The following is a 25,576-nucleotide window of genomic DNA, read 5'->3' as shown; positions in this document are numbered from 1 at the left end:
TTTTCCAGTTCGCTGACATTGTTTCTGCTAAAATGGAATTTTGTGTCATCAGCAAATTGAATTATGTGGAAGTTTCTTTGTAAGTTTTCTCGAAAATCATTAATGTAGAGAAGAAAAACTAGTGGCCCTAAAACCGTTCCCTGTGGAACACCATGATTTGTTTCCAACCATTCTGAGTAAACATCATTTATCTTAACACACTGCTGTCTGTTTTTAAGAAATGAAGCAATTAATTCAACTGCACTTTCTGAAAAACCGTAAGCTTCAGTTTTTTTGAGAAAAGTTTCGTGCGATATTGAATTAAATGCTTTAGCTAGATCAATAAAAACAGCAACTGAAGTTTTTAAGTTATCATAGTTTTCTTGTAATGCTTCAATTAAGTGTAAAACAGCATCTGTAGAAGACTTATGTTTTTGAAATCCAAACTGTGTACCGTTCAAAAGTTTTTCTTTTTGTATAAATTCGTTAACCTGATTGAGAAGTATACGCTCAAAGAGTTTTGCAAACATTGGAGTAATTGAGATAGGCCTATAGTTCTCACAAATTTTTACGTCCCCTTTTTTGTAGACCGGACTGATGAAAGCAAGTTTTATTTTTTCCGGGAAAATATTTTGACTAATGCCTGTGTTAAAACTAATTGCAATTGGGTTCAGATTGGAAGCTTTGCTGCCTTGATTGCCCAAGAATTAAAAACGCCTGGACCCGGAGACTTATTGTTGTCGAGTGAATCGATGGCATCATATAGTTTTTTTAGTGTAACTGTTATTAAGCAAATTTTTTCCCTAACTTCTATGCCAGAAATATTTGGAGCGCTCACATATTGTTCATTGTATAAGCCTAGTTTTTGAAAACTTCTATTGAGACAATTTTCAATATCAAGTTCATTTTCTACTTCTGTTTCACCATCGATTAGTTTGTCTATAACGAGACACTCCCTTTCTTTGCCAATTCTTTTTTTGATGAAACCCCCTTCTTTACTTGGTAGTTCTTTGAAAAATTGTTTGCAAAACTCGTTTTGGGCTGTTTTTAAACGCCTATTGACCAAATTTTTCTGATATTTGAAAATGTTGTGCGCTTGCTCCGATGGGTTCTTTTTCCAGATATTAGAAGTGTATGTTTTTTGGTGATTTCTTCTCTCAGCTTTTTTGTCAGCCAAGGTTTTTCATCAATTTTTCTTTTTTATAAGTGGGGCGTGCAATTTTTATAAGTGGGGCGTGGAATTCTAGAGTAGTACTGAAAACGTTTATGAAAACATTGTACATGCTATTTCCATCTTCACATTGATATAAGTTACTCCAGTCCTAATTTGAAAGGTCAAGATTAAATTTATTTGCATCGAATTTTCTTTTGTTTCTACTGATAAAACTTTGCTTCCTGTTTTTAGGTTCAACAAGAAAATTGGTAGTGTATAAAACAATCAAGTGATCCATTTCAACTGATGGCGAAAAAATCTGGACAGCTTGAATTTGGTTTTTGCTGGAAAACTCTTGATCGATTAGTGTTACGCCTTGGCTGGTGGCTCGTGTTGGTTTTTCTGTGTTTGACAAGGTACGGCCGGAATTACTCGCAAATTCATCCAATAAAGTGGATTCTTTTGTTGAAATAATGAGATTTTAATCGCCAAAAAGCAAAACTTTGTCAGTGATTGAGTACGCCGAGGAAGTCTCTGATGTTAATTCGTCAATGAAATAGTTTCCCAAGTTTTTATTTGGACAATACGAAGCATTAATTAGGATTTTGCTAACCGATAGCCCAGATATTTCTTCCCATAAGGAATCAAAAAAGCTTTCATTGAGGACATTTAGATCAATTTGCTGTTTTGAAGATATGTCTCTAGGAACCCTGATGGCAACACCCCCACCCTTGTTTACTCCTGTCTTTGATGACCTTGATTTTGAATAAAATTTGTGTTTCGGACTCAAAAAATTCTCTGGATAAATATCTGTTTCATTCAACCAAGTTTCAGTTAGGATCACTATTGTGTTTTGAGTCAAATTTGTCAAAAAGTCAGTGAAAAAGTCATATTTGTTTTTTAAACTGCGTGCATTGAAAAGATCAATGTTTTGATTTTTGCAATCTTTTGTAACTATGTCTATCAGCATGTCCGATTCACGAATGTGAGAATAGGGACCGGATTTAGATGAATATCACCGCTTAGGAGCAAGCGCATGAAGTGTAAAAGAACTATTTTGCAAATACTCAAAAGTCAAAAAAAGCGGAACCTAATTTTCACATTGTTATAATCATGATTTTGGTTGTGTGACATAACCGAATATATAAATTTTTCATTTGAAGTGCTAAGTAAAAAAGCAAAAACTGTTAGTTTGGAAATGCCCAATTTTTGCTGACAAAAAACATTAAGTCACACAACCAAAGGATCGATTAAAAACGCTGAATTTGTCGCAGTGCAATGTTGTTTTGTGACACAGTAATATTATGCTGTTGATAATAGCTCCGAATACTCCTGACAATTTTTTGTACTCCAGCCAAATTTACGTGAACACCATCATTAGATATTTCGGATGTTGTTATGTTGCATTTCAAAACCTCTACTTTTGTCCATTTAAATGTTCCGTTCAACTCCAAAGCAATATTTCCTAGTTGCTTATTGAACTCTTCAATTTCAATATTATTCGATTCACGCCCAAAATGGCCATTTTTAACTTGTGGAATTTCAGAAAGCAGAACTCTGTGAGTTTTTAACTTTTTGATTGCTTTTGTAACAGTTTCACATAATTGAGATGCTGCGGCCACCCCCGAAACACCCTTATCTATACTATTATGACCCGCATGAAAAATGAGTGATTGGCATTTTGCTCCTGACGAATACTGTTCGACTGTTTGTCCCAAACCAATAATTGTTGCGGAGGGATAAGATTGAATCCCAGTATCATAAAAAATAACAGATTGTCGTATTTTTTTGTATGTGCTGTCTTAAATTATAAGATGGTTAGTGTTTCTGTTAATAAATTTTGGAAAAAACTGGTTCCGACGGCTCCAAAAAATTTGTTGAATTTTGAATATTGTGACCCATTAAATTTTCCAATAGCGGACTGTTCTGATCCCGTAAATATCCGACTTCCGATTGGAATTGATCAATCATTCGTTACTGGTACGCGTTTGCATTATATTTCAATTCTATCTGCTGCTTTTGTTTTTCGATGACATGATTTTGTTCTGAGATCGTTTGAGCTTGTTTGTCGATTAATTGTTTCTTTTCTTGTCCGATTTCGTTTTTTTGCTTTAACTTGAAAGTTCATAACTCAATTCAGTTTTGGTCTACGGAGGCATTTTAATCAAAACTTTTCGATTTACGCAGCAAATTGCATTTACCAACTGTTCTGCTCTTTGACTTTTGCTTCACTAATTTAAAGGTTCAACTATTTTTCCTGAATGGTTAGGCTTTATTAGCGGTTTGCAATTGCACTGTTCAATTGCCTTTTTTATAAACCCAATTGAAGCCTGTAAATCCTCAGCATTTTCAAATTCAATAAAGATTTTTTGTAGCCTAACATTCTTCTACAAAATGCGATAAAAAGATGAGATTGTGCTTCCATAAGTTTTTTAAATGTGAGGTTTGTGTTAGCTGTTACAATTTGAAAATTTTTCTTTGAGAGTTTTAATAGTTTCGATTGCAAGAAACAAACTTTTTTATGCGTACTTGTACTATGTCTGTTTTTCTATTTTCAATGGAAAATTCTCTTGTCTTAGGTTAAGTCGGCTATGTTTGTTTTAGTATGTGCTCTTTTGACTTTCAGATGCTGGTTTTTGTTTAGTATTTGTTCTGGTGACTATACGGACGGTTTTTCTGTTGAGGTTCATTGCCAGGTCTTTAGCGGTAGTTTTTAAATTCGTCGTCTTGTCTATCTTCTTACAACTATTTGATCACTCGATAAGTAGTCAATAAGACTTTTCTAGGTGTTCTGCTGTTATGCAATATAATGTTGGAGCGTGGGGTAATTTGCTACTGCTTTCTGTTTAGGTTTTTTTGGTCAATGATGTGCTAATTAAATGATACATGGCCTACCTCAATAAAAAGGGTTCGACACATTTTATTAAATCTAAATTAATGATGTAAACTGTGAATTGAATAGAGGTGACCTACGTGTGATAGTTATGAGGCTCTCTTACTTGAGAGTTAGCAGTGCAAGAAATTTAAGTTGAACAAAAGGATAATTGCAGGTCGGAGACATAATTTCAACTGCAGTTTTTACATGTTTTATAATAAATGAAAGTCTGCGTTCTAATGTTTTATCCCTTTAGCTACATATCTAAATGGCTTTTGTTCAGAGAGTTTAGTGTAATTCGAATTTCGCTAAATCTATTTCACAACTGTTGTTATTTTACTATTATTGTTATTGCATTTTGACATGGATAATTATAGTTTCCTAAAAATGGAAGTTCGGTTTAATATCGTTTTGTTTCGTGTTTAATTGCTCTCAGACGCTCTGTGCAATTATAATTGTAGTGTTCTGTGTTTTTTTAATACAATTGTTTACTTGATTGGTTTTTTATCACCCATATGACTTTTTGTCCTCAAAAGCGGCGCAAACAGGTAACGCCTGGAGGACAATAAGTTTTCTTAGTGCCTGACCCCTAAGGAGTGCCTGAGAATGCGATTCAGCAGAACTGTTTTGAGGAGACAATTTCATGGTTCAAAGTGTCATTCCTAATCTTGAAAGTCACTCACCCTACGCACCCCACTCACCTCCATAACACTCCCAGCCCTCCCTCCTCTACCTCGCGGTTTTGAGCCGTCTCTCGTCCAGCTCTCCTAAACCTACCCCCACCCCCGTATTACGCTACCCCGCTCCCGCGATGCAAGCATCTCTGAGTCCTAGCTGGGTACTACCGAAGCCAGCCGGTCGTTTGAGAGCAATTGGTGAGACGTTAGTTGGTTATGCCTGTTCTAGTTTGTTCTCTTTCGGCTATCAAATGCTTTTTTTGTTTCGTATATGCTCTCGTGTCTATGAAGACGGTTTTGCTGTTGAGGTTCATAGCCAAGTCTTTGGCGGAAATTTTTAAATTCGTCGCCTTGTCTATCTTGTTACAATTATTTGATCACTCGCTAATTAATCAGAAGACTTTTCTAGGTGTGTTTTCCTGTTCTGCAATTGAACTTTAGAGCCTGGCTCAGTTTGCTACTGTTTTTTGTATAGGTTTTTTGGTCAATGATGTGCTAAATAAAAGATACATGGCCTACCTGATTAAAAAGGCTTCGACACATTTTTTTAAATCTAAATTAATGATGTAAACTCTGAATTGAATAGAGGTGACCTACGTGTGATAGTTATGAGGCTATCTTACTTGAGAGATAGCAGTGCAAAAATTTAAGTTGAACAGAAGAATAATTGGAGGTCGGAGACATAATTTCAACTGCAGTTTTTACATTTTATAATAAATGAAATTCTGCGTTCTAATGTTTTATCCTTTTAGCTACATATCTAAATGGCTTCTGTTCAGAGGGTTTAGTATAATTCGAATTTCGCTAAATCAATTTCACAACTGTTGTTCTTTTACTATTATTGTTATTGCATTTTGACATGGATAATTATAGTTTCCTAAAAATGGAAGTTCGTTTTATTATCACTTTGTTTCGTGATTAATTGCTCTGAGACGCTTTTTTTGCAATTACATTTGTACTGTGTTTTTTAATGCAATTATTTACTTGATTGGTTTTTTATCACCCATATGACTTTTTGTCCTCAAATGCGGCGCAAACAGGTAACGCCTGGAGGGCAATAAGTTTTCTTAGTGCCTGACCCCTAAGGAGTGCCTGAGCATGCGATTCAGCAGAACTGTTTTGAGGAGACAATTTCATAGTTGAAAGGGTCATTCCTAATCTTGAAAGTCACTCACCCTACGCACCCCTCTCACCTCCATAACACTCCCAGCCCTGCCTCGTCTACCTCGCGGTTTTGAGCCACCTCTCGTCTCGCTCTCCTAAACCTACCCCCCACACCCGTATTACGCTACCCCACTCCCGCGATGCAAGCATCTCTGAGTCCTAGCTGGGTACTACCGAAGCCAGCCGGTCGTTTGAGAGCAATTGGCGAGACGTTAGTTGGTTATGTCTGTTCTAGTATGTGCTCTTTCGGCTATCAAATGCTGTTTTTTGTTTCGTATATTCTCTCGTGTCTGAAGACGGTTTTGCTGTTGAGGTTCATAGCCAAGTCTTTGGCGGAAATTTTTAAATTCGTCGCCTTGTCTATCTTGTTACAATTATTTGATCACTCGCTAATTAATCAGAAGACTTTTCTAGGTGTGTTTTCCTGTTCTGCAATTGAACTTTTGAGCCTGGCTCAGTTTGCTACTGTTTTTTGTATAGGTTTTTTGGTCAATGATGTGCTAAATAAATGATACATGGCCTACCTGATTAAAAAGGGTTCGAGACATTTTTTTAAAACTAAATTAATGATGTAAATTCTGAATTGAATAGAGGTGATCTACTCGTGATAGTTATGAGGCTATCTTACTTGAGAGATAGCAGTGCAAAAATTTAAGTTGAACAGAAGGATAATTGGAGGTCGGAGACATAATTTCAACTGCAGTTTTTACATTTTATAATAAATGAAAGTCTTCTTTCTAATGTTTTATCCTTTTAGCTACATATCTAAATGGCTTCTGTTCGGAGGGTTTAGTATAATTCGAATTTCGCTGTTTCACACTTGTTGTTCTTTTACTATTATTGTTATTGCATTTTGACATGGATAATTATAGTTTCCTAAAAATGGAAGTTCGTTTTATTATCACTTTGTTTCGTGATTAATTGCTCTGAGACGCTTTTTTTGCAATTACATTTGTACTGTGTTTTTTAATGCAATTATTTACTTGATTGGTTTTCTATCACCCATATGACTTTTTGTCCTCAAATGCGGCGCAAACAGGTAACGCCTGGAGGGCAATAAGTTTTCTTAGTGCCTGACCCCTAAGGAGTGCCTGAGCATGCGATTCAGCAGAACTGTTTTGAGGAGACAATTTCATGGTTGAAAGGGTCATTCCTAATCTTGAAAGTCACTCACCCTACGCACCCCTCTCACCTCCATAACACTCCCAGCCCTGCCTCCTCTACCTCGCGGTTTTGAGCCACCTCTCGTCTCGCTCTCCTAAACCTACCCCCCACACCCGTATTACGCTACCCCACTCCCGCGATGCAAGCATCTCTGAGTCCTAGCTGGGTACTACCGAAGCCAGCCGGTCGTTTGAGAGCAATTGGCGAGACGTTAGTTGGTTATGTCTGTTCTAGTATGTGCTCTTTCGGCTATCAAATGCTGTTTTTTGTTTCGTATATTCTCTCGTGTCTGAAGACGGTTTTGCTGTTGAGGTTCATAGCCAAGTCTTTGGCGGAAATTTTTAAATTCGTCGCCTTGTCTATCTTGTTACAATTATTTGATCACTCGCTAATTAATCAGAAGACTTTTCTAGGTGTGTTTTCCTGTTCTGCAATTGAACTTTTGAGCCTGGCTCAGTTTGCTACTGTTTTTTGTATAGGTTTTTTGGTCAATGATGTGCTAAATAAATGATACATGGCCTACCTGATTAAAAAGGGTTCGAGACATTTTTTTAAATCTAAATTAATGATGTAAATTCTGAATTGAATAGAGGTGACCTACTCGTGATAGTTATGAGGCTATCTTACTTGAGAGATAGCAGTGCAAAAATTTAAGTTGAACAGAAGGATAATTGGAGGTCGGAGACATAATTTCAACTGCAGTTTTTACATTTTATAATAAATGAAAGTCTTCTTTCTAATGTTTTATCCTTTTAGCTACATATCTAAATGGCTTCTGTTCGGAGGGTTTAGTATAATTCGAATTTCGCTGTTTCACACTTGTTGTTCTTTTACTATTATTGTTATTGCATTTTGAGACATGGATAATTATAGTTTCCTAAAAATGGAAGTTCGTTTTAATATCGTTTTGTTTCGTGATTAATTGCTCTGAGACGCTTTTTGTTGCAATTATATTTGTACTGTGTTTTTTAATGCAATTATTTACTTGATTGGTTTTTTGTCACCCATATGACTTTTTGTCCTCAAAAGCGGCGCAAACAGGTAACGCCTGGAGGGCAATGAGTTTTCTTAGTGCCTGACCCCTAAGGAGTGCCTGAGCATCCGATTCAGCAGAACTGTTTTGAGGAGACAGTTTCATGGTTGAAAGGGTCATTCCTAATCTTGAAAGTCACTCACCCTACGCACCCCTCTCACCTCCATAACACTCCCAGCCCTGCCTCCTCTACCTCGCGGTTTTGAGCCACCTCTCGTCTCGCTCTCCTAAACCTACCCCCACACCCGTATTACGCTACCCCACTCCCGCGATGCAAGCATCTCTGAGTCCTAGCTGGGTACTACCGAAGCCAGCCGGTCGTTTGAGAGCAATTGGCGAGACGTTAGTTGGTTATGTCTGTTCTAGTATGTGCTCTTTCGGCTATCAAATGCTGTTTTTTGTTTCGTATATTCTCTCGTGTCTGAAGACGGTTTTGCTGTTGAGGTTCATAGCCAAGTCTTTGGCGGAAATTTTTAAATTCGTCGCCTTGTCTATCTTGTTACAATTATTTGATCACTCGCTAATTAATCAGAAGACTTTTCTAGGTGTGTTTTCCTGTTCTGCAATTGAACTTTTGAGCCTGGCTCAGTTTGCTACTGTTTTTTTGTATAGGTTTTTTGGTCAATGATGTGCTAAATAAATGATACATGGCCTACCTGATTAAAAAGGGTTCGAGACATTTTTTTAAATCTAAATTAATGATGTAAATTCTGAATTGAATAGAGGTGACCTACTCGTGATAGTTATGAGGCTATCTTACTTGAGAGATAGCAGTGCAAAAATTTAAGTTGAACAGAAGGATAATTGGAGGTCGGAGACATAATTTCAACTGCAGTTTTTACATTTTATAATAAATGAAAGTCTTCTTTCTAATGTTTTATCCTTTTAGCTACATATCTAAATGGCTTCTGTTCGGAGGGTTTAGTATAATTCGAATTTCGCTGTTTCACACTTGTTGTTCTTTTACTATTATTGTTATTGCATTTTGAGACATGGATAATTATAGTTTCCTAAAAATGGAAGTTCGTTTTAATATCGTTTTGTTTCGTGATTAATTGCTCTGAGACGCTTTTTGTTGCAATTATATTTGTACTGTGTTTTTTAATGCAATTATTTACTTGATTGGTTTTTTGTCACCCATATGACTTTTTGTCCTCAAAAGCGGCGCAAACAGGTAACGCCTGGAGGGCAATGAGTTTTCTTAGTGCCTGACCCCTAAGGAGTGCCTGAGCATCCGATTCAGCAGAACTGTTTTGAGGAGACAGTTTCATGGTTGAAAGGGTCATTCCTAATCTTGAAAGTCACTCACCCTACGCACCCCTCTCACCTCCATAACACTCCCAGCCCTGCCTCCTCTACCTCGCGGTTTTGAGCCACCTCTCGTCTCGCTCTCCTAAACCTACCCCCACACCCGTATTACGCTACCCCACTCCCGCGATGCAAGCATCTCTGAGTCCTAGCTGGGTACTACCGAAGCCAGCCGGTCGTTTGAGAGCAATTGGCGAGACGTTAGTTGGTTATGTCTGTTCTAGTATGTGCTCTTTCGGCTATCAAATGCTGTTTTTTGTTTCGTATATTCTCTCGTGTCTGAAGACGGTTTTGCTGTTGAGGTTCATAGCCAAGTCTTTGGCGGAAATTTTTAAATTCGTCGCCTTGTCTATCTTGTTACAATTATTTGATCACTCGCTAATTAATCAGAAGACTTTTCTAGGTGTGTTTTCCTGTTCTGCAATTGAACTTTTGAGCCTGGCTCAGTTTGCTACTGTTTTTTTGTATAGGTTTTTTGGTCAATGATGTGCTAAATAAATGATACATGGCCTACCTGATTAAAAAGGGTTCGAGACATTTTTTTAAATCTAAATTAATGATGTAAATTCTGAATTGAATAGAGGTGACCTACTCGTGATAGTTATGAGGCTATCTTACTTGAGAGATAGCAGTGCAAAAATTTAAGTTGAACAGAAGGATAATTGGAGGTCGGAGACATAATTTCAACTGCAGTTTTTACATTTTATAATAAATGAAAGTCTTCTTTCTAATGTTTTATCCTTTTAGCTACATATCTAAATGGCTTCTGTTCGGAGGGTTTAGTATAATTCGAATTTCGCTGTTTCACACTTGTTGTTCTTTTACTATTATTGTTATTGCATTTTGAGACATGGATAATTATAGTTTCCTAAAAATGGAAGTTCGTTTTAATATCGTTTTGTTTCGTGATTAATTGCTCTGAGACGCTTTTTGTTGCAATTATATTTGTACTGTGTTTTTTAATGCAATTATTTACTTGATTGGTTTTTTGTCACCCATATGACTTTTTGTCCTCAAAAGCGGCGCAAACAGGTAACGCCTGGAGGGCAATGAGTTTTCTTAGTGCCTGACCCCTAAGGAGTGCCTGAGCATCCGATTCAGCAGAACTGTTTTGAGGAGACAGTTTCATGGTTGAAAGGGTCATTCCTAATCTTGAAAGTCACTCACCCTACGCACCCCTCTCACCTCCATAACACTCCCAGCCCTGCCTCCTCTACCTCGCGGTTTTGAGCCACCTCTCGTCTCGCTCTCCTAAACCTACCCCCCACACCCGTATTACGCTACCCCACTCCCGCGATGCAAGCATCTCTGAGTCCTAGCTGGGTACTACCGAAGCCAGCCGGTCGTTTGAGAGCAATTGGCGAGACGTTAGTTGGTTATGTCTGTTCTAGTATGTGCTCTTTCGGCTATCAAATGCTGTTTTTTGTTTCGTATATTCTCTCGTGTCTGAAGACGGTTTTGCTGTTGAGGTTCATAGCCAAGTCTTTGGCGGAAATTTTTAAATTCGTCGCCTTGTCTATCTTGTTACAATTATTTGATCACTCGCTAATTAATCAGAAGACTTTTCTAGGTGTGTTTTCCTGTTCTGCAATTGAACTTTTGAGCCTGGCTCAGTTTGCTACTGTTTTTTGTATAGGTTTTTTGGTCAATGATGTGCTAAATAAATGATACATGGCCTACCTGATTAAAAAGGGTTCGAGACATTTTTTTAAATCTAAATTAATGATGTAAATTCTGAATTGAATAGAGGTGACCTACTCGTGATAGTTATGAGGCTATCTTACTTGAGAGATAGCAGTGCAAAAATTTAAGTTGAACAGAAGGATAATTGGAGGTCGGAGACATAATTTCAACTGCAGTTTTTACATTTTATAATAAATGAAAGTCTTCTTTCTAATGTTTTATCCTTTTAGCTACATATCTAAATGGCTTCTGTTCGGAGGGTTTAGTATAATTCGAATTTCGCTGTTTCACACTTGTTGTTCTTTTACTATTATTGTTATTGCATTTTGACATGGATAATTATAGTTTCCTAAAAATGGAAGTTCGTTTTAATATCGTTTTGTTTCGTGATTAATTGCTCTGAGACGCTTTTTGTTGCAATTATATTTGTACTGTGTTTTTTAATGCAATTATTTACTTGATTGGTTTTTTGTCACCCATATGACTTTTTGTCCTCAAAAGCGGCGCAAACAGGTAACGCCTGGAGGGCAATGAGTTTTCTTAGTGCCTGACCCCTAAGGAGTGCCTGAGCATCCGATTCAGCAGAACTGTTTTGAGGAGACAGTTTCATGGTTGAAAGGGTCATTCCTAATCTTGAAAGTCACTCACCCTACGCACCCCTCTCACCTCCATAACACTCCCAGCCCTGCCTCCTCTACCTCGCGGTTTTGAGCCACCTCTCGTCTCGCTCTCCTAAACCTACCCCCACACCCGTATTACGCTACCCCACTCCCGCGATGCAAGCATCTCTGAGTCCTAGCTGGGTACTACCGAAGCCAGCCGGTCGTTTGAGAGCAATTGGCGAGACGTTAGTTGGTTATGTCTGTTCTAGTATGTGCTCTTTCGGCTATCAAATGCTGTTTTTTGTTTCGTATATTCTCTCGTGTCTGAAGACGGTTTTGCTGTTGAGGTTCATAGCCAAGTCTTTGGCGGAAATTTTTAAATTCGTCGCCTTGTCTATCTTGTTACAATTATTTGATCACTCGCTAATTAATCAGAAGACTTTTCTAGGTGTGTTTTCCTGTTCTGCAATTGAACTTTTGAGCCTGGCTCAGTTTGCTACTGTTTTTTTGTATAGGTTTTTTGGTCAATGATGTGCTAAATAAATGATACATGGCCTACCTGATTAAAAAGGGTTCGAGACATTTTTTTAAATCTAAATTAATGATGTAAATTCTGAATTGAATAGAGGTGACCTACTCGTGATAGTTATGAGGCTATCTTACTTGAGAGATAGCAGTGCAAAAATTTAAGTTGAACAGAAGGATAATTGGAGGTCGGAGACATAATTTCAACTGCAGTTTTTACATTTTATAATAAATGAAAGTCTTCTTTCTAATGTTTTATCCTTTTAGCTACATATCTAAATGGCTTCTGTTCGGAGGGTTTAGTATAATTCGAATTTCGCTGTTTCACACTTGTTGTTCTTTTACTATTATTGTTATTGCATTTTGACATGGATAATTATAGTTTCCTAAAAATGGAAGTTCGTTTTAATATCGTTTTGTTTCGTGATTAATTGCTCTGAGACGCTTTTTGTTGCAATTATATTTGTACTGTGTTTTTTAATGCAATTATTTACTTGATTGGTTTTTTGTCACCCATATGACTTTTTGTCCTCAAAAGCGGCGCAAACAGGTAACGCCTGGAGGGCAATGAGTTTTCTTAGTGCCTGACCCCTAAGGAGTGCCTGAGCATCCGATTCAGCAGAACTGTTTTGAGGAGACAGTTTCATGGTTGAAAGGGTCATTCCTAATCTTGAAAGTCACTCACCCTACGCACCCCTCTCACCTCCATAACACTCCCAGCCCTGCCTCCTCTACCTCGCGGTTTTGAGCCACCTCTCGTCTCGCTCTCCTAAACCTACCCCCACACCCGTATTACGCTACCCCACTCCCGCGATGCAAGCATCTCTGAGTCCTAGCTGGGTACTACCGAAGCCAGCCGGTCGTTTGAGAGCAATTGGCGAGACGTTAGTTGGTTATGTCTGTTCTAGTATGTGCTCTTTCGGCTATCAAATGCTGTTTTTTGTTTCGTATATTCTCTCGTGTCTGAAGACGGTTTTGCTGTTGAGGTTCATAGCCAAGTCTTTGGCGGAAATTTTTAAATTCGTCGCCTTGTCTATCTTGTTACAATTATTTGATCACTCGCTAATTAATCAGAAGACTTTTCTAGGTGTGTTTTCCTGTTCTGCAATTGAACTTTTGAGCCTGGCTCAGTTTGCTACTGTTTTTTTGTATAGGTTTTTTGGTCAATGATGTGCTAAATAAATGATACATGGCCTACCTGATTAAAAAGGGTTCGAGACATTTTTTTAAATCTAAATTAATGATGTAAATTCTGAATTGAATAGAGGTGACCTACTCGTGATAGTTATGAGGCTATCTTACTTGAGAGATAGCAGTGCAAAAATTTAAGTTGAACAGAAGGATAATTGGAGGTCGGAGACATAATTTCAACTGCAGTTTTTACATTTTATAATAAATGAAAGTCTTCTTTCTAATGTTTTATCCTTTTAGCTACATATCTAAATGGCTTCTGTTCGGAGGGTTTAGTATAATTCGAATTTCGCTGTTTCACACTTGTTGTTCTTTTACTATTATTGTTATTGCATTTTGACATGGATAATTATAGTTTCCTAAAAATGGAAGTTCGTTTTAATATCGTTTTGTTTCGTGATTAATTGCTCTGAGACGCTTTTTGTTGCAATTATATTTGTACTGTGTTTTTTAATGCAATTATTTACTTGATTGGTTTTTTGTCACCCATATGACTTTTTGTCCTCAAAAGCGGCGCAAACAGGTAACGCCTGGAGGGCAATGAGTTTTCTTAGTGCCTGACCCCTAAGGAGTGCCTGAGCATCCGATTCAGCAGAACTGTTTTGAGGAGACAGTTTCATGGTTGAAAGGGTCATTCCTAATCTTGAAAGTCACTCACCCTACGCACCCCTCTCACCTCCATAACACTCCCAGCCCTGCCTCCTCTACCTCGCGGTTTTGAGCCACCTCTCGTCTCGCTCTCCTAAACCTACCCCCCACACCCGTATTACGCTACCCCACTCCCGCGATGCAAGCATCTCTGAGTCCTAGCTGGGTACTACCGAAGCCAGCCGGTCGTTTGAGAGCAATTGGCGAGACGTTAGTTGGTTATGTCTGTTCTAGTATGTGCTCTTTCGGCTATCAAATGCTGTTTTTTGTTTCGTATATTCTCTCGTGTCTGAAGACGGTTTTGCTGTTGAGGTTCATAGCCAAGTCTTTGGCGGAAATTTTTAAATTCGTCGCCTTGTCTATCTTGTTACAATTATTTGATCACTCGCTAATTAATCAGAAGACTTTTCTAGGTGTGTTTTCCTGTTCTGCAATTGAACTTTTGAGCCTGGCTCAGTTTGCTACTGTTTTTTGTATAGGTTTTTTGGTCAATGATGTGCTAAATAAATGATACATGGCCTACCTGATTAAAAAGGGTTCGAGACATTTTTTTAAATCTAAATTAATGATGTAAATTCTGAATTGAATAGAGGTGACCTACTCGTGATAGTTATGAGGCTATCTTACTTGAGAGATAGCAGTGCAAAAATTTAAGTTGAACAGAAGGATAATTGGAGGTCGGAGACATAATTTCAACTGCAGTTTTTACATTTTATAATAAATGAAAGTCTTCTTTCTAATGTTTTATCCTTTTAGCTACATATCTAAATGGCTTCTGTTCGGAGGGTTTAGTATAATTCGAATTTCGCTGTTTCACACTTGTTGTTCTTTTACTATTATTGTTATTGCATTTTGAGACATGGATAATTATAGTTTCCTAAAAATGGAAGTTCGTTTTAATATCGTTTTGTTTCGTGATTAATTGCTCTGAGACGCTTTTTGTTGCAATTATATTTGTACTGTGTTTTTTAATGCAATTATTTACTTGATTGGTTTTTTGTCACCCATATGACTTTTTGTCCTCAAAAGCGGCGCAAACAGGTAACGCCTGGAGGGCAATGAGTTTTCTTAGTGCCTGACCCCTAAGGAGTGCCTGAGCATCCGATTCAGCAGAACTGTTTTGAGGAGACAGTTTCATGGTTGAAAGGGTCATTCCTAATCTTGAAAGTCACTCACCCTACGCACCCCTCTCACCTCCATAACACTCCCAGCCCTGCCTCCTCTACCTCGCGGTTTTGAGCCACCTCTCGTCTCGCTCTCCTAAACCTACCCCCACACCCGTATTACGCTACCCCACTCCCGCGATGCAAGCATCTCTGAGTCCTAGCTGGGTACTACCGAAGCCAGCCGGTCGTTTGAGAGCAATTGGCGAGACGTTAGTTGGTTATGTCTGTTCTAGTATGTGCTCTTTCGGCTATCAAATGCTGTTTTTTGTTTCGTATATTCTCTCGTGTCTGAAGACGGTTTTGCTGTTGAGGTTCATAGCCAAGTCTTTGGCGGAAATTTTTAAATTCGTCGCCTTGTCTATCTTGTTACAATTATTTGATCACTCGCTAATTAATCAGAAGACTTTTCTAGGTGTGTTTTCCTGTTCTGCAATTGAACTTTTGAGCCTGGCTCAGTTTGCTACTGTTTTTTTGTATAGGTTTTTTGGTCAATGATGTGCTAAATAAATGATACATGGCCTACCTGATTAAAAAGGGTTCGAGACATTTTTTTAAATCTAAATTAATGATGTAAATTCTGAATTGAATAGAGGTGACCTACTCGTGATAGTTATGAGGCTATCTTACTTGAGAGATAGCAGTGCAAAAATTTAAGTTGAACAGAAGGATAATTGGAGGTCGGAGACATAATTTCAACTGCAGTTTTTACATTTTATAATAAATGAAAGTCTTCTTTCTAATGTTTTATCCTTTTAGCTACATATCTAAATGGCTTCTGTTCGGAGGGTTTAGTATAATTCGAATTTCGCTGTTTCACACTTGTTGTTCTTTTACTATTATTGTTATTGCATTTTGACATGGATAATTATAGTTTCCTAAAAATGGAAGTTCGTTTTAATATCGTTTTGTTTCGTGATTAATTGCTCTGAGACGCTTTTTGTTGCAATTATATTTGTACTGTGTTTTTTAATGCAATTATTTACTTGATTGGTTTTTTGTCACCCATATGACTTTTTGTCCTCAAAAGCGGCGCAAACAGGTAACGCCTGGAGGGCAATGAGTTTTCTTAGTGCCTGACCCCTAAGGAGTGCCTGAGCATCCGATTCAGCAGAACTGTTTTGAGGAGACAGTTTCATGGTTGAAAGGGTCATTCCTAATCTTGAAAGTCACTCACCCTACGCACCCCTCTCACCTCCATAACACTCCCAGCCCTCCCTCCTCTACCTCGCGGTTTTGAGCCACCTCTCGTCCCGCTCTCCTAAACCTACCCCCCACACCCGTATTACGCTACCCCACTCCCGCGATGCAAGCATCTCTGAGTCCTAGCTGGGTACTACCCAAGCCAGCCGGTCGTTTGAGAGCAATTGGCGGGACGTTAGTTGGTTATGTCTGTTCTAGTATGTGCTCTTTCGGCTATCAAATGCTGTTTTTTGTTTCGTATATGCTCTCGTGTCTATGAAGACGGTTTTGCTGTTGAGGTTCATAGCCAAGTCTTTGGCGGAAATTTTTAAATTTGTCGCCTTGTCTATCTTGTTACAATTATTTGATCAATCGCTAATTAATCAGAAGACTTTTCTAGGTGTGTTTTCCTGTTCTGCAATTGAACTTTTGAGACTGGCTAAGTTTGCTACTGTTTTCTGTATAGGTTTTTGGTCAATGATGTGCTAAATAAATAATACTTGTCTTACCTCAATAAAAAGGGTCTTACACATTTTAATAAATCTGAATCATTGATGTAAACTCTGAAGTGAATAGAGGTCACCCAAGGTTGATTGTTAAGAGGCTATCTTACTTGAGAGATAGCAGTGCGAGAATTTTAATTTGAATGGAAGGGTAGTTGGAGGTCGAGAATTTTAATTTGAACAGACGGGTAATGTTTTCAAATGCAGTTTTTTTCTCTGGCCTTGATATTTTTGTTAATAATGGCCTGCCAGTGTTCGTTTTCGCGGCTATTGGCCGACAATCTCTGGGTTGTGTTTCTTTAAATTGTTCGCGAATATGAAAAGTCGTCAATTCATGACATGAAGGTTAATTGCTATAAGACAAAGCTCGTAGCAATTGTATTGGTGCTTGCTGGCCTTTTGCAATTTTTCGTAGTGCCAATTTCTCTTCTATTTTTTCACTGACAACCGAATTGTAACTTTTTGTGTTGGGAAACGGGTTAAACTGGTAAGGCCCAAGGGCATGAAGTCACCAAGCAGTTCTCTTGGACCATTTCTGGTCTCTTAGTATTGTTTGAATTTTTATAATTTTATATAGTTCAGTTGGTTTTTGGGCCTAAATATTTTACTAATTGCTTTTTAAAACTTTTCGTTGAAGTTCTTAGTATGTAGTTTCCTGAAAGGGTTGTTTTTTCGGCAGAAACGACTGTTCGAGTCGTTTCCGGAATTCTTCTGGGTATGTTTCTTTTTAGATAAGAGCGATTAAAAACAGCGGATGTAATGAAACAGGAAGTAATGACATTAGAAAAAGCAATTATGTTGAATAAATGGAAGAGTAGAGAAAAGGGATAATGAATTTGTTCAAACCGTGTTTTTGAAATAGAGCGAGAAATGTAGTTGTCAAAATATTTTCGCTAAGCAAGCCTAGGCCTATTCATATTTTTTGGATCCGAAGTTTTCTACAAAATACGAAAAAAAGTTGAGATTGCTCTTTTCTTCTCTTAATGTGAAAAGTTCTTCTTCGTAAAGTTTTCTGTTAGCTATTACAATTTGCAAATTTTCCTTTTAGCGTTTTAATAGTCTCAATTGCAAGAAACAAAGTTGTTTTTTGCGTACTTGTTCTATATCAATGTTCAGTTGAAATTTCCCTTTTCGTAGGTTAATTTTGCCGGCAAATTTTGTTTTTGTTCTACTTGATTGCTTTTTTGTACTTTAATGCTATTTGCCAGTAGATTTTTTGGCATGCTTAGGTTTTTCTTTGTCTACGGCGAATTTGAGTTGTGTCCGGGAATCGTCTGGCTATGTTTCATTTTAAGATTAAGATTGTTGGAACTTTTAGTCTTGCTGGAGTTTTAAAAGGAGCAAAAATCTTTGTATCAAGGCAAAAAATGGTTTTTAATTTAATTTAGCATGGAGTGAGAAAACAGTGATGGAACAAGCTGTTGGTTTGAGAACAATTTTTTTAGTTGGGCAATTCCTTTTGATTTTACTGTTTTATCTTGGTTTTCTTGCGCGTGTGTTTAAAAGGTAACATGGGTTCAATTGGTTATGTGTTCTATCTAATGAAGTCATCAAATTGCGTTTAGGAGTTCGAATGAAACGCACAATAATTGTGAAGTTTTGTGCTTGTTTGAGGTTTACCCTATGTTTTTCATGTTAATCTCTTTGTGGCAATCTCTCATGAAGCTTAGTTGAAGTGATTCAGCCAAATCAATTCGTATCTAAGGTTCGTAGCGACTCCTACATCTTGACTTCTGTAAAGCTTTTGATACTGTCAATCATGCCACCCTTTTTAGCAAACTAGCCTATTTTGTATTAGCCCTGGAGTATAGAAGCTTAATTAGATCAAATTTGGCGGATAGTTTGCAACGAGTTTTTATCGATGGAAACCTTCCAGACGTTATCTCTATAGGTAGTGGTGTTCCTCAAGGAAGTGTTTTGGGAACACTTGTTTTTGGTTTATATAGACGATATGCTGTCTCTTCCGAAAAATTCCAATTGTTACTGCTTTGCGGATAATACCAAGTTGTGCTCTTCAACAAAATCTTAATGACAGTCAAGAGGATATCAATTAATTGTATAATTGATCGGTACGTCAAACTGTTCGTTAAAATGTTCGTGTATCCATATTTCAAAGAAAACTACTGGTGATTTGTTCTTAAATGACGAAAAACTGCGAAGAGTGGTATCAACGACCGATCTTGGCATTAAAGTTACTAGCTGTCTTCCACATTCGATTGATCAGGATGGGACTTTCACATTCGATCGAAGCCAAACAAAGCAAAAAAACTTATTTTAACTGTATGGTTCTCTTGCCTGGCATACGTGTCTAACTCACTTGCTCGAGAAGTAAAACGAAAAATGTTTGAGTTGGTGTGTTGGTAAGAGGTATAGTGATTTATTGTTGGCTGCTGATACGATTCCCATCGCATATCAGCTTCTAAATATTGATATGAAACTTTTTGCTGCCGTTCATACAGGAAAGAGTTGTATTACGTTCGAAAAATGTTTCATTCTTAAGAAGAACAGCAGATCTCTACGCAGTGAGAACAAACAGTACTTGGTTTCTAAATGCCCGCTTAAATCGGTCACTACAACCTCATTTTTTAACAGAGTAACTGGTTTGATCAACGGTTCTAATGATTCTAGTGAAATGAACTTTTTTCCCTGAAAATATAAAATTACTCTTAAAGGGCTTCTTCGTCAGTCTACGTGATTTAAATTCGATATATCAAGAACCTGTACGTGGCCAATCAAATGCCGCTGTAGCGTTTGCAAATGTTGAACGTATCTTAGAATTTTTTCTGAAAGTATTGTTTTTGCTAACTTCTAAAGATCTTTTTAGTCCTGTCAGAATTCCTTCAATGGTAAATTCAAATCTAGTTCAAAGTCGTCTTCAAAACTTGCCCAGTCAGCTTTGCGGAAGTCGAATCTTCCAGCATTTAAAATGAAACTCTCTCTACCATGAGAATAAAATATGACAGGTCAAAGAAAGTTTTGTCTGGTAAAAAAACAAGAGTAAGTTTTTAGATGATTCTCGCGTTGCACAAGCCGTTGCACAAGATGATTTTCGCGTTCCATTTGATCAATTTCCTAGCCATCATCTCATGGAGGGTTGGAACAAACAGAACGATCATCACGACCAACGTCTTAGTTAAACGATTGTAAGTGCCGTAAAAATTATCTTAAAAAAGCGGGTAATAAAAAAACATTGTTATTTCCTCCAATACATAAAAATAAAAGGCAAATGGTAAAGAGGCAATGTAAATTTACGAATATATCTTTATGTAAAATTTGAAAAAAAACATGACCTTTCATCAGTAAAAGCAAGCTTCAAGTTTGCACTATTTTTGTGTACATCGTAATTATTTACAATGTAACTAAAAATTAAAATCGTGTTTTTTTATGTCAACTTGTATATCTATTACTTTTGGTTCCTTCAAAATTTTTTTTCTCAAAATGTTCTTTCATTTCTTTTTCCTTGGAAGCTATCGAAATCTTTTTAAGTCTGTTATTAAGAGGTAAACTATTAGAGAATGGACTGGCTTGTGCATCGAAGGAATCAGCTAAAAACTTGCTATTCCCTTTATCGGACATAACTTTCTTTGACCTGTCAGGTTATATTCTCATATTACAGAGTTTAATTTTTATATGCTGGAAGATGGTTGCTGAGAAAGCGGAAAAAATGAATTGAGCAACGATACTTTGAAATGAAAGTGGCAAGATTTTGCTGCGAAGTTAGTGGACCGGTCTGTGGAAGATCTGGTTAGTGGAAGATCTGTGGACCGGTCGTACTTTCTCCTGTTAAAACACGTTTTAATTCCCCAATTAAATTGTTTCCCGAGTGATGCGTTTTTTGCGTTTCCCCAATGACCCCAAGTTTTTTCGCAACCCCGTCAAAACTGAAGCTGAATAATGTTCGTGATTTATTACAATTGCGTTCAGTAATTTAATTTGTTTTCTCCGGCATGCTTTTAGTTAGTGTAATCAAAACTTTCCAGAGGCCGTTCTATAAAGTATCTTTTTCACTTCTCCATCAAACTTTAGTTTGCTGTCAATAACTACGCCAAGAAACTTCACACTTGTTGATTCTGATATTTTTCGTTTTCGAATTTCAAAATGGTATTTGTGTAACTTTTTTGTAGTGCTGAATACTATATACTCTATATACTATATACTCGATGTTATGTTCAATCTTTGTTTTCGACAAAATATCATTATTGTTGGATGTAAAAAGAAAAATGTTGTGTGCATACTGGACTATGATCTTCGCTAAATCTTTCTAATATATGGTAAATAACAGAGGACCTACAATAGTATCTTTTCAATGTTATCCAATCGGATTGAATTTCGTTTAGGACAACTTGCTGTGTTCTGTTACTCATATAATTCTCTATTAAACTGGTAGTCTGTTCGTCAAAATCTATTTTGTCAAGTCTCCGTAAAAGTTTTGCGTGGTTTGTAGAGTCAAAAGCCGTAGAAAGATCTAAAAACGCACCCGTAACCGTTTTCTCCTCTTGTTCTAATCTACTTTCTGTAGACTTTTCTAGAGCACCAATTGCTAAAAAAAATCTATAACCAAACTAACTGACGACAGTAATGTTCCCTTTCTAAGAAATCTTAAAGGAAAAATTTATGAATAAGCGGAAGTGAAGGAATATGTCTATAATTGAGTGGATCTTCGGGATTTCCTTTTTTGGAAAGAGGAGTTCCATGGGCTTTTTTCAGATTTTCAGAAATTTTTCAATGTGATGATTACTGTTTATGATAGAGCAGTTATCCGAAACATGTATCATAAAGTCATGTTCCTCAGCGTAACGCTATCATAACACTTTTTATTCTAGTAGAGGGATCAAATGCATTGTGTTTAAGATCATCTGCAGGAACCACTGGATACATTTTTGGCTGAAAAGTTCAATTTTCCAACGAGACTGTATCGCATGCAGACTAGGTCTGGACTAATTCGAGGCAGACTTAAAGGCTCATCAATGGCAGACACGCCAGTCATCATCTTTCTAGACGCCCACATTGAAGTTTCTGAGGGCTGGCTGCAACCACTCCTACATGAGCTTACCCTCCATCGGTGAGTGACTCACTTCTGTCTCAAACTGCTAACCGGGTTAAACTTCATACAAAATTCATTAGGTCATACTGAGCTTGACCTCTATGGAAACACGGATCTCATACAGGGATCTTGCATGATTTTTTTGGCTTCATAGTAGGGCTGTACTAAGAACTTGAGTGTGAACAGATGAAATCACATCTAATTCTTGTTTGAGATGGAGGAAACTTCAACCGGGATCATTGAAAACAGTCAGTTTCCGTTACGTTTCGTTTCTGCAACGATCATTTTTTGGCATATCGTTCATTTTTAAGCTGTAAAGAGGATCAAGGGGGACTAGAGCTCATTTCAACCGAGTAGAGGATATTGAAATAGGTTACTTGAAAAAATATGCTGCTTTTGCTTCATTAATAGCCGCACAGCGATAGCTGGGGCTCTTATTGGCCTTCTCTTGGTTTTTTTTACAATTCAAAGAATTTGAATTGTATTGGGGCGCTGTCTTTTTTTAAGATCTGTTCACACATTTTCATGATTTTTGAAGTCAATTTGGAGTAGTGATTTTGGTCACGCCGAAACAGGAAGTGGAGCGAAAAAGCGAGTGGTTTTGCGGCGTGCATATTTTTTGCTCTAAATTTAAAGTTTTTTCGATTTTTTGGATAGGATATTTTTCTAAATGATTTTCCGAAGCCATTCATAGTCCGTTCTAGAACTAGTTTTCTGTTTAGTCAATGAAAATTCTTTGAATTGTACGTCAGGACTTGTCCTGCTATGTTTTTTTATTTCGTCGTCATGATTTTTGTTACGACCATATGACGTCACAGCCACTTTTTGTTCATTCGTTCATGCAATTTCAACTGAATTGCATGTGTGAGGTCATTTTTCGCTCTTAGTGGAGCGAGTTTTTTTTTGTTCATGCGCGTGATTAAATTTTTGGTCACACTTGACTTACCTCACTCTCAAAAATGACTTCCTCAATTTTAAATTGACTTTTATTTACTTTAATTCAAAGAGATGAGGTCAAATGGGTGTGTGACACTCTAAATGAAGGTTATTTGAGATCAACTAATAGAGGCAGCAATAACTTATACAGATTTTTAATCAAAATATAACAGATCAGCCTTAAATGAAAAGACGATTTTTTTTGGTCTGTCTTTTTTAACGTTTTTTTTAGACTGCCAATCTACAAATCTATTGCGGCTATTTTCTGGCAATCTGCCAGCTATGTTTATTCTTGTGCCCAGGCATCAGGCTGTTGTCAATAATGGTTTTGTGCTTCACGCGAGACATTGAACACGTGAATAAAATTGGGGAAGTTTCGAATTCTCTAGTCCACAGGTTCACGTGAAGTTCCACAGAACTTGAAAAAAACTGGATACTTCAATATTTTAACCGGAAGCGGTAAATGCTATATGCATGTGCCAATGAACATGGAATCATTAAACTCGGTTATAAAAAAATTGGGATTCCGTTTTGGTTGAGAAAAAGCTTTGTATATGGATTGCGTAGATAATCGGTTACCAGAGCTATTACAACAGGCTTTACGTTACTGATTAATAGCCGCCGTCAGCCTCTCACGGCTATTATTTAGGCGCTCTCCTTTTTACAATTCAAAGAATTTGAATTGTAATGGGGCGCTCTGTTTTAAGATATGTTCACACATTTTTCAATGACTTTGTCTTTCAAAACGGGATAAACAGGTAAAGCCCAGGGGGCATTAAGTTTCATTAGAGGCCCAAAGTGGGTTTTAATAGTCCTTCAAGTGCTTAGAGTGGCGCAGCTGCTGGGATGGCCTTAATTTAAGGTTAAAAGATTATTTTTAGGAGTTTTTGGGCTCAAAATGGTGTAGTTCATTTTTTTGAGTTTTTTGTTTGATTAATCTTAGGTTGAAGTTTTTAAAAGTTGACGAAGGCCTTTTTGGAGACAAAATTACTTGTTATGACCATTTTTTGAGCAAGATGTTTTGGTACTACAAACACAAACACGCAAAATGAAACTAATTTTTGCAATTTTTTTCGTTTTTAATAGCCGCGTCCTCAATTCTAGGCGGCTTTTATAGCGCTCCTAAATTTTTTTAGTTCGTCTAACAGATTTTTGTTTCGTCTTACCGTGACTTCAAATAATATCCGCCCACTAAGCTGAGGGGGCACAAACGGAAAAGATCCTAATTTTGAAAAGCCCTATTAGGGCTTTCTCCTTATAGAGCTTATGTGTCTCATAAAAATGACAGTCCGAAGCAAACCCAAAAAGTCTAGTGGTCTATTAAAGGACTGGTGGTCGATCTGTCTATTTTATTTCTATAGTTGTTTCAATTCATGTAACGCCACAAGCGTCTATCGCGGCTATTTTCTGGCAATCTGCCGACTTTGTTTTGAAATTTTTTTGTCTTTTTTATAGTGTTTCGAGTTTCAGGGGCCAGGGAAGCTCCTCTAAGGTTTGATAATAGGGCACTTCTTAGTTTCTAGTAACAATAGATTGGTTTTCAACATTTTAATATCTCCACTTTCAGCATTTTTTTGATGAAATCTGCTTTTTTTAAGGTTTCCTAAAGTTTATCAATTTTTGGTATTTGTCCAAGTGCCAGAAAATCTATTCCACGGTCTGATAAAAAGTTACTGCATGGTTGTTTGCTACAATGCTTTTTTCTTCAACAATTTAACCTTTTGAAGTTTTTCAAAACAATTGTCTTTTATTCAGTTTTTTTTGCCTCAATAGGCCAGGTAACATTATCCAGTGTTTAATAGTATGTAATATTATTTCATTAAAATTTGCAATTGATTTCATTTTAAAAAAAATTTTTTTTTTGGTAATTTTCGAGTTAAGCGATCTTCAAGGGCCAATGATTTTTTTTCAGGTTTTGCAGATATAATACTGGGCAGATTTCAGAAACAAAAATTGGTTCCAAACGTATTGTTGAAATAGGTATATTTATAGGGATCAAATTTTGCCTTAGGAGTAAAAGCTTCAAGATTTTTAGCAATGAGTATATTTTCGTTTAGTTTGTTTGATTGTTTTAGTTTTTGATGATTGTGTTTTGGCTGGCATTGTTCAATTGATCTGCTGGTCAGGTAGTAGAGTACTTCTACATTTGTCATTCAATGCTTTGAATTGTATTTCAGGACTTGACGACTTCACGTTTGACTTCTGACTTTCTTCACTCAGTGTTTCAACTGAGTGGCTTCTTAATTCTTTCACGCGTTGAATTACTCAATGTAGTGATTACGGTCATTGTCAAAAGAGCATAATCAAAAGAAACGGGGTAAAGCAATACAAGCCCGGTTATTAAGTCATAGTGCATTAGTTTATCAAAGTTCATTAGAGCGATTGCTAGATGATATCTGTATTGAGCTTAATACCCTTCAATTTAGAAGCTGAAGTAAGTGTAGGTTGAGAATCTAAGTGAAACTGCACACTGAATTAGAACGGTTTTTAAAACTTGGGAAACAATTTTGTCAATTTCAATCTCTTCTCATTTTTTGTTTCAATCCCAATGTGCGTCAAGCGGGTCAACGGCGGCTATTTTCCGGAAATTTGCCGGCTATGTTTTTTACTTCAATTCAAAGAGATAAGGTGAAGTGAGTTGTGTCAATCTAACGAAAGGGTATTTGAGAGCAGCTAATAGAAACAGCAATAAGTTGAACAGATTCTTAATCAAAATATAACTTCTGAGCATTTTTTTTAAAAGTTT

General features: G+C 37.1%; 1 protein-coding gene across 4 annotated transcripts in view; it reads left to right on the top strand.

Annotated features, from left to right (window-relative positions):
• Nucleotides 1-25,576, top strand: part of LOC142358617 (polypeptide N-acetylgalactosaminyltransferase 1-like) — a 102,252-nt gene that overhangs the window by 5,634 nt on the left and 71,042 nt on the right. For all 4 annotated transcript variants that reach the window (XM_075410063.1, XM_075410065.1, XM_075410067.1 and 1 more), the window contains exon 4: nucleotides 21,702-21,912. In XM_075410063.1, the coding sequence (XP_075266178.1) occupies nucleotides 21,702-21,912 (211 nt within the window). The remainder of the gene's footprint in view (nucleotides 1-21,701; nucleotides 21,913-25,576) is intronic.

Source organism: Convolutriloba macropyga, chromosome 2 (genome assembly GCF_964194025.1).
Source record: "Convolutriloba macropyga chromosome 2, txConMacr16.3, whole genome shotgun sequence".
Lineage (NCBI taxonomy): Eukaryota > Metazoa > Xenacoelomorpha > Acoela > Convolutidae > Convolutriloba > Convolutriloba macropyga.
The sequence above is the reverse complement of the archived record's forward strand: the minus strand, read 5'-3'. Positions and strand labels throughout refer to the sequence as shown.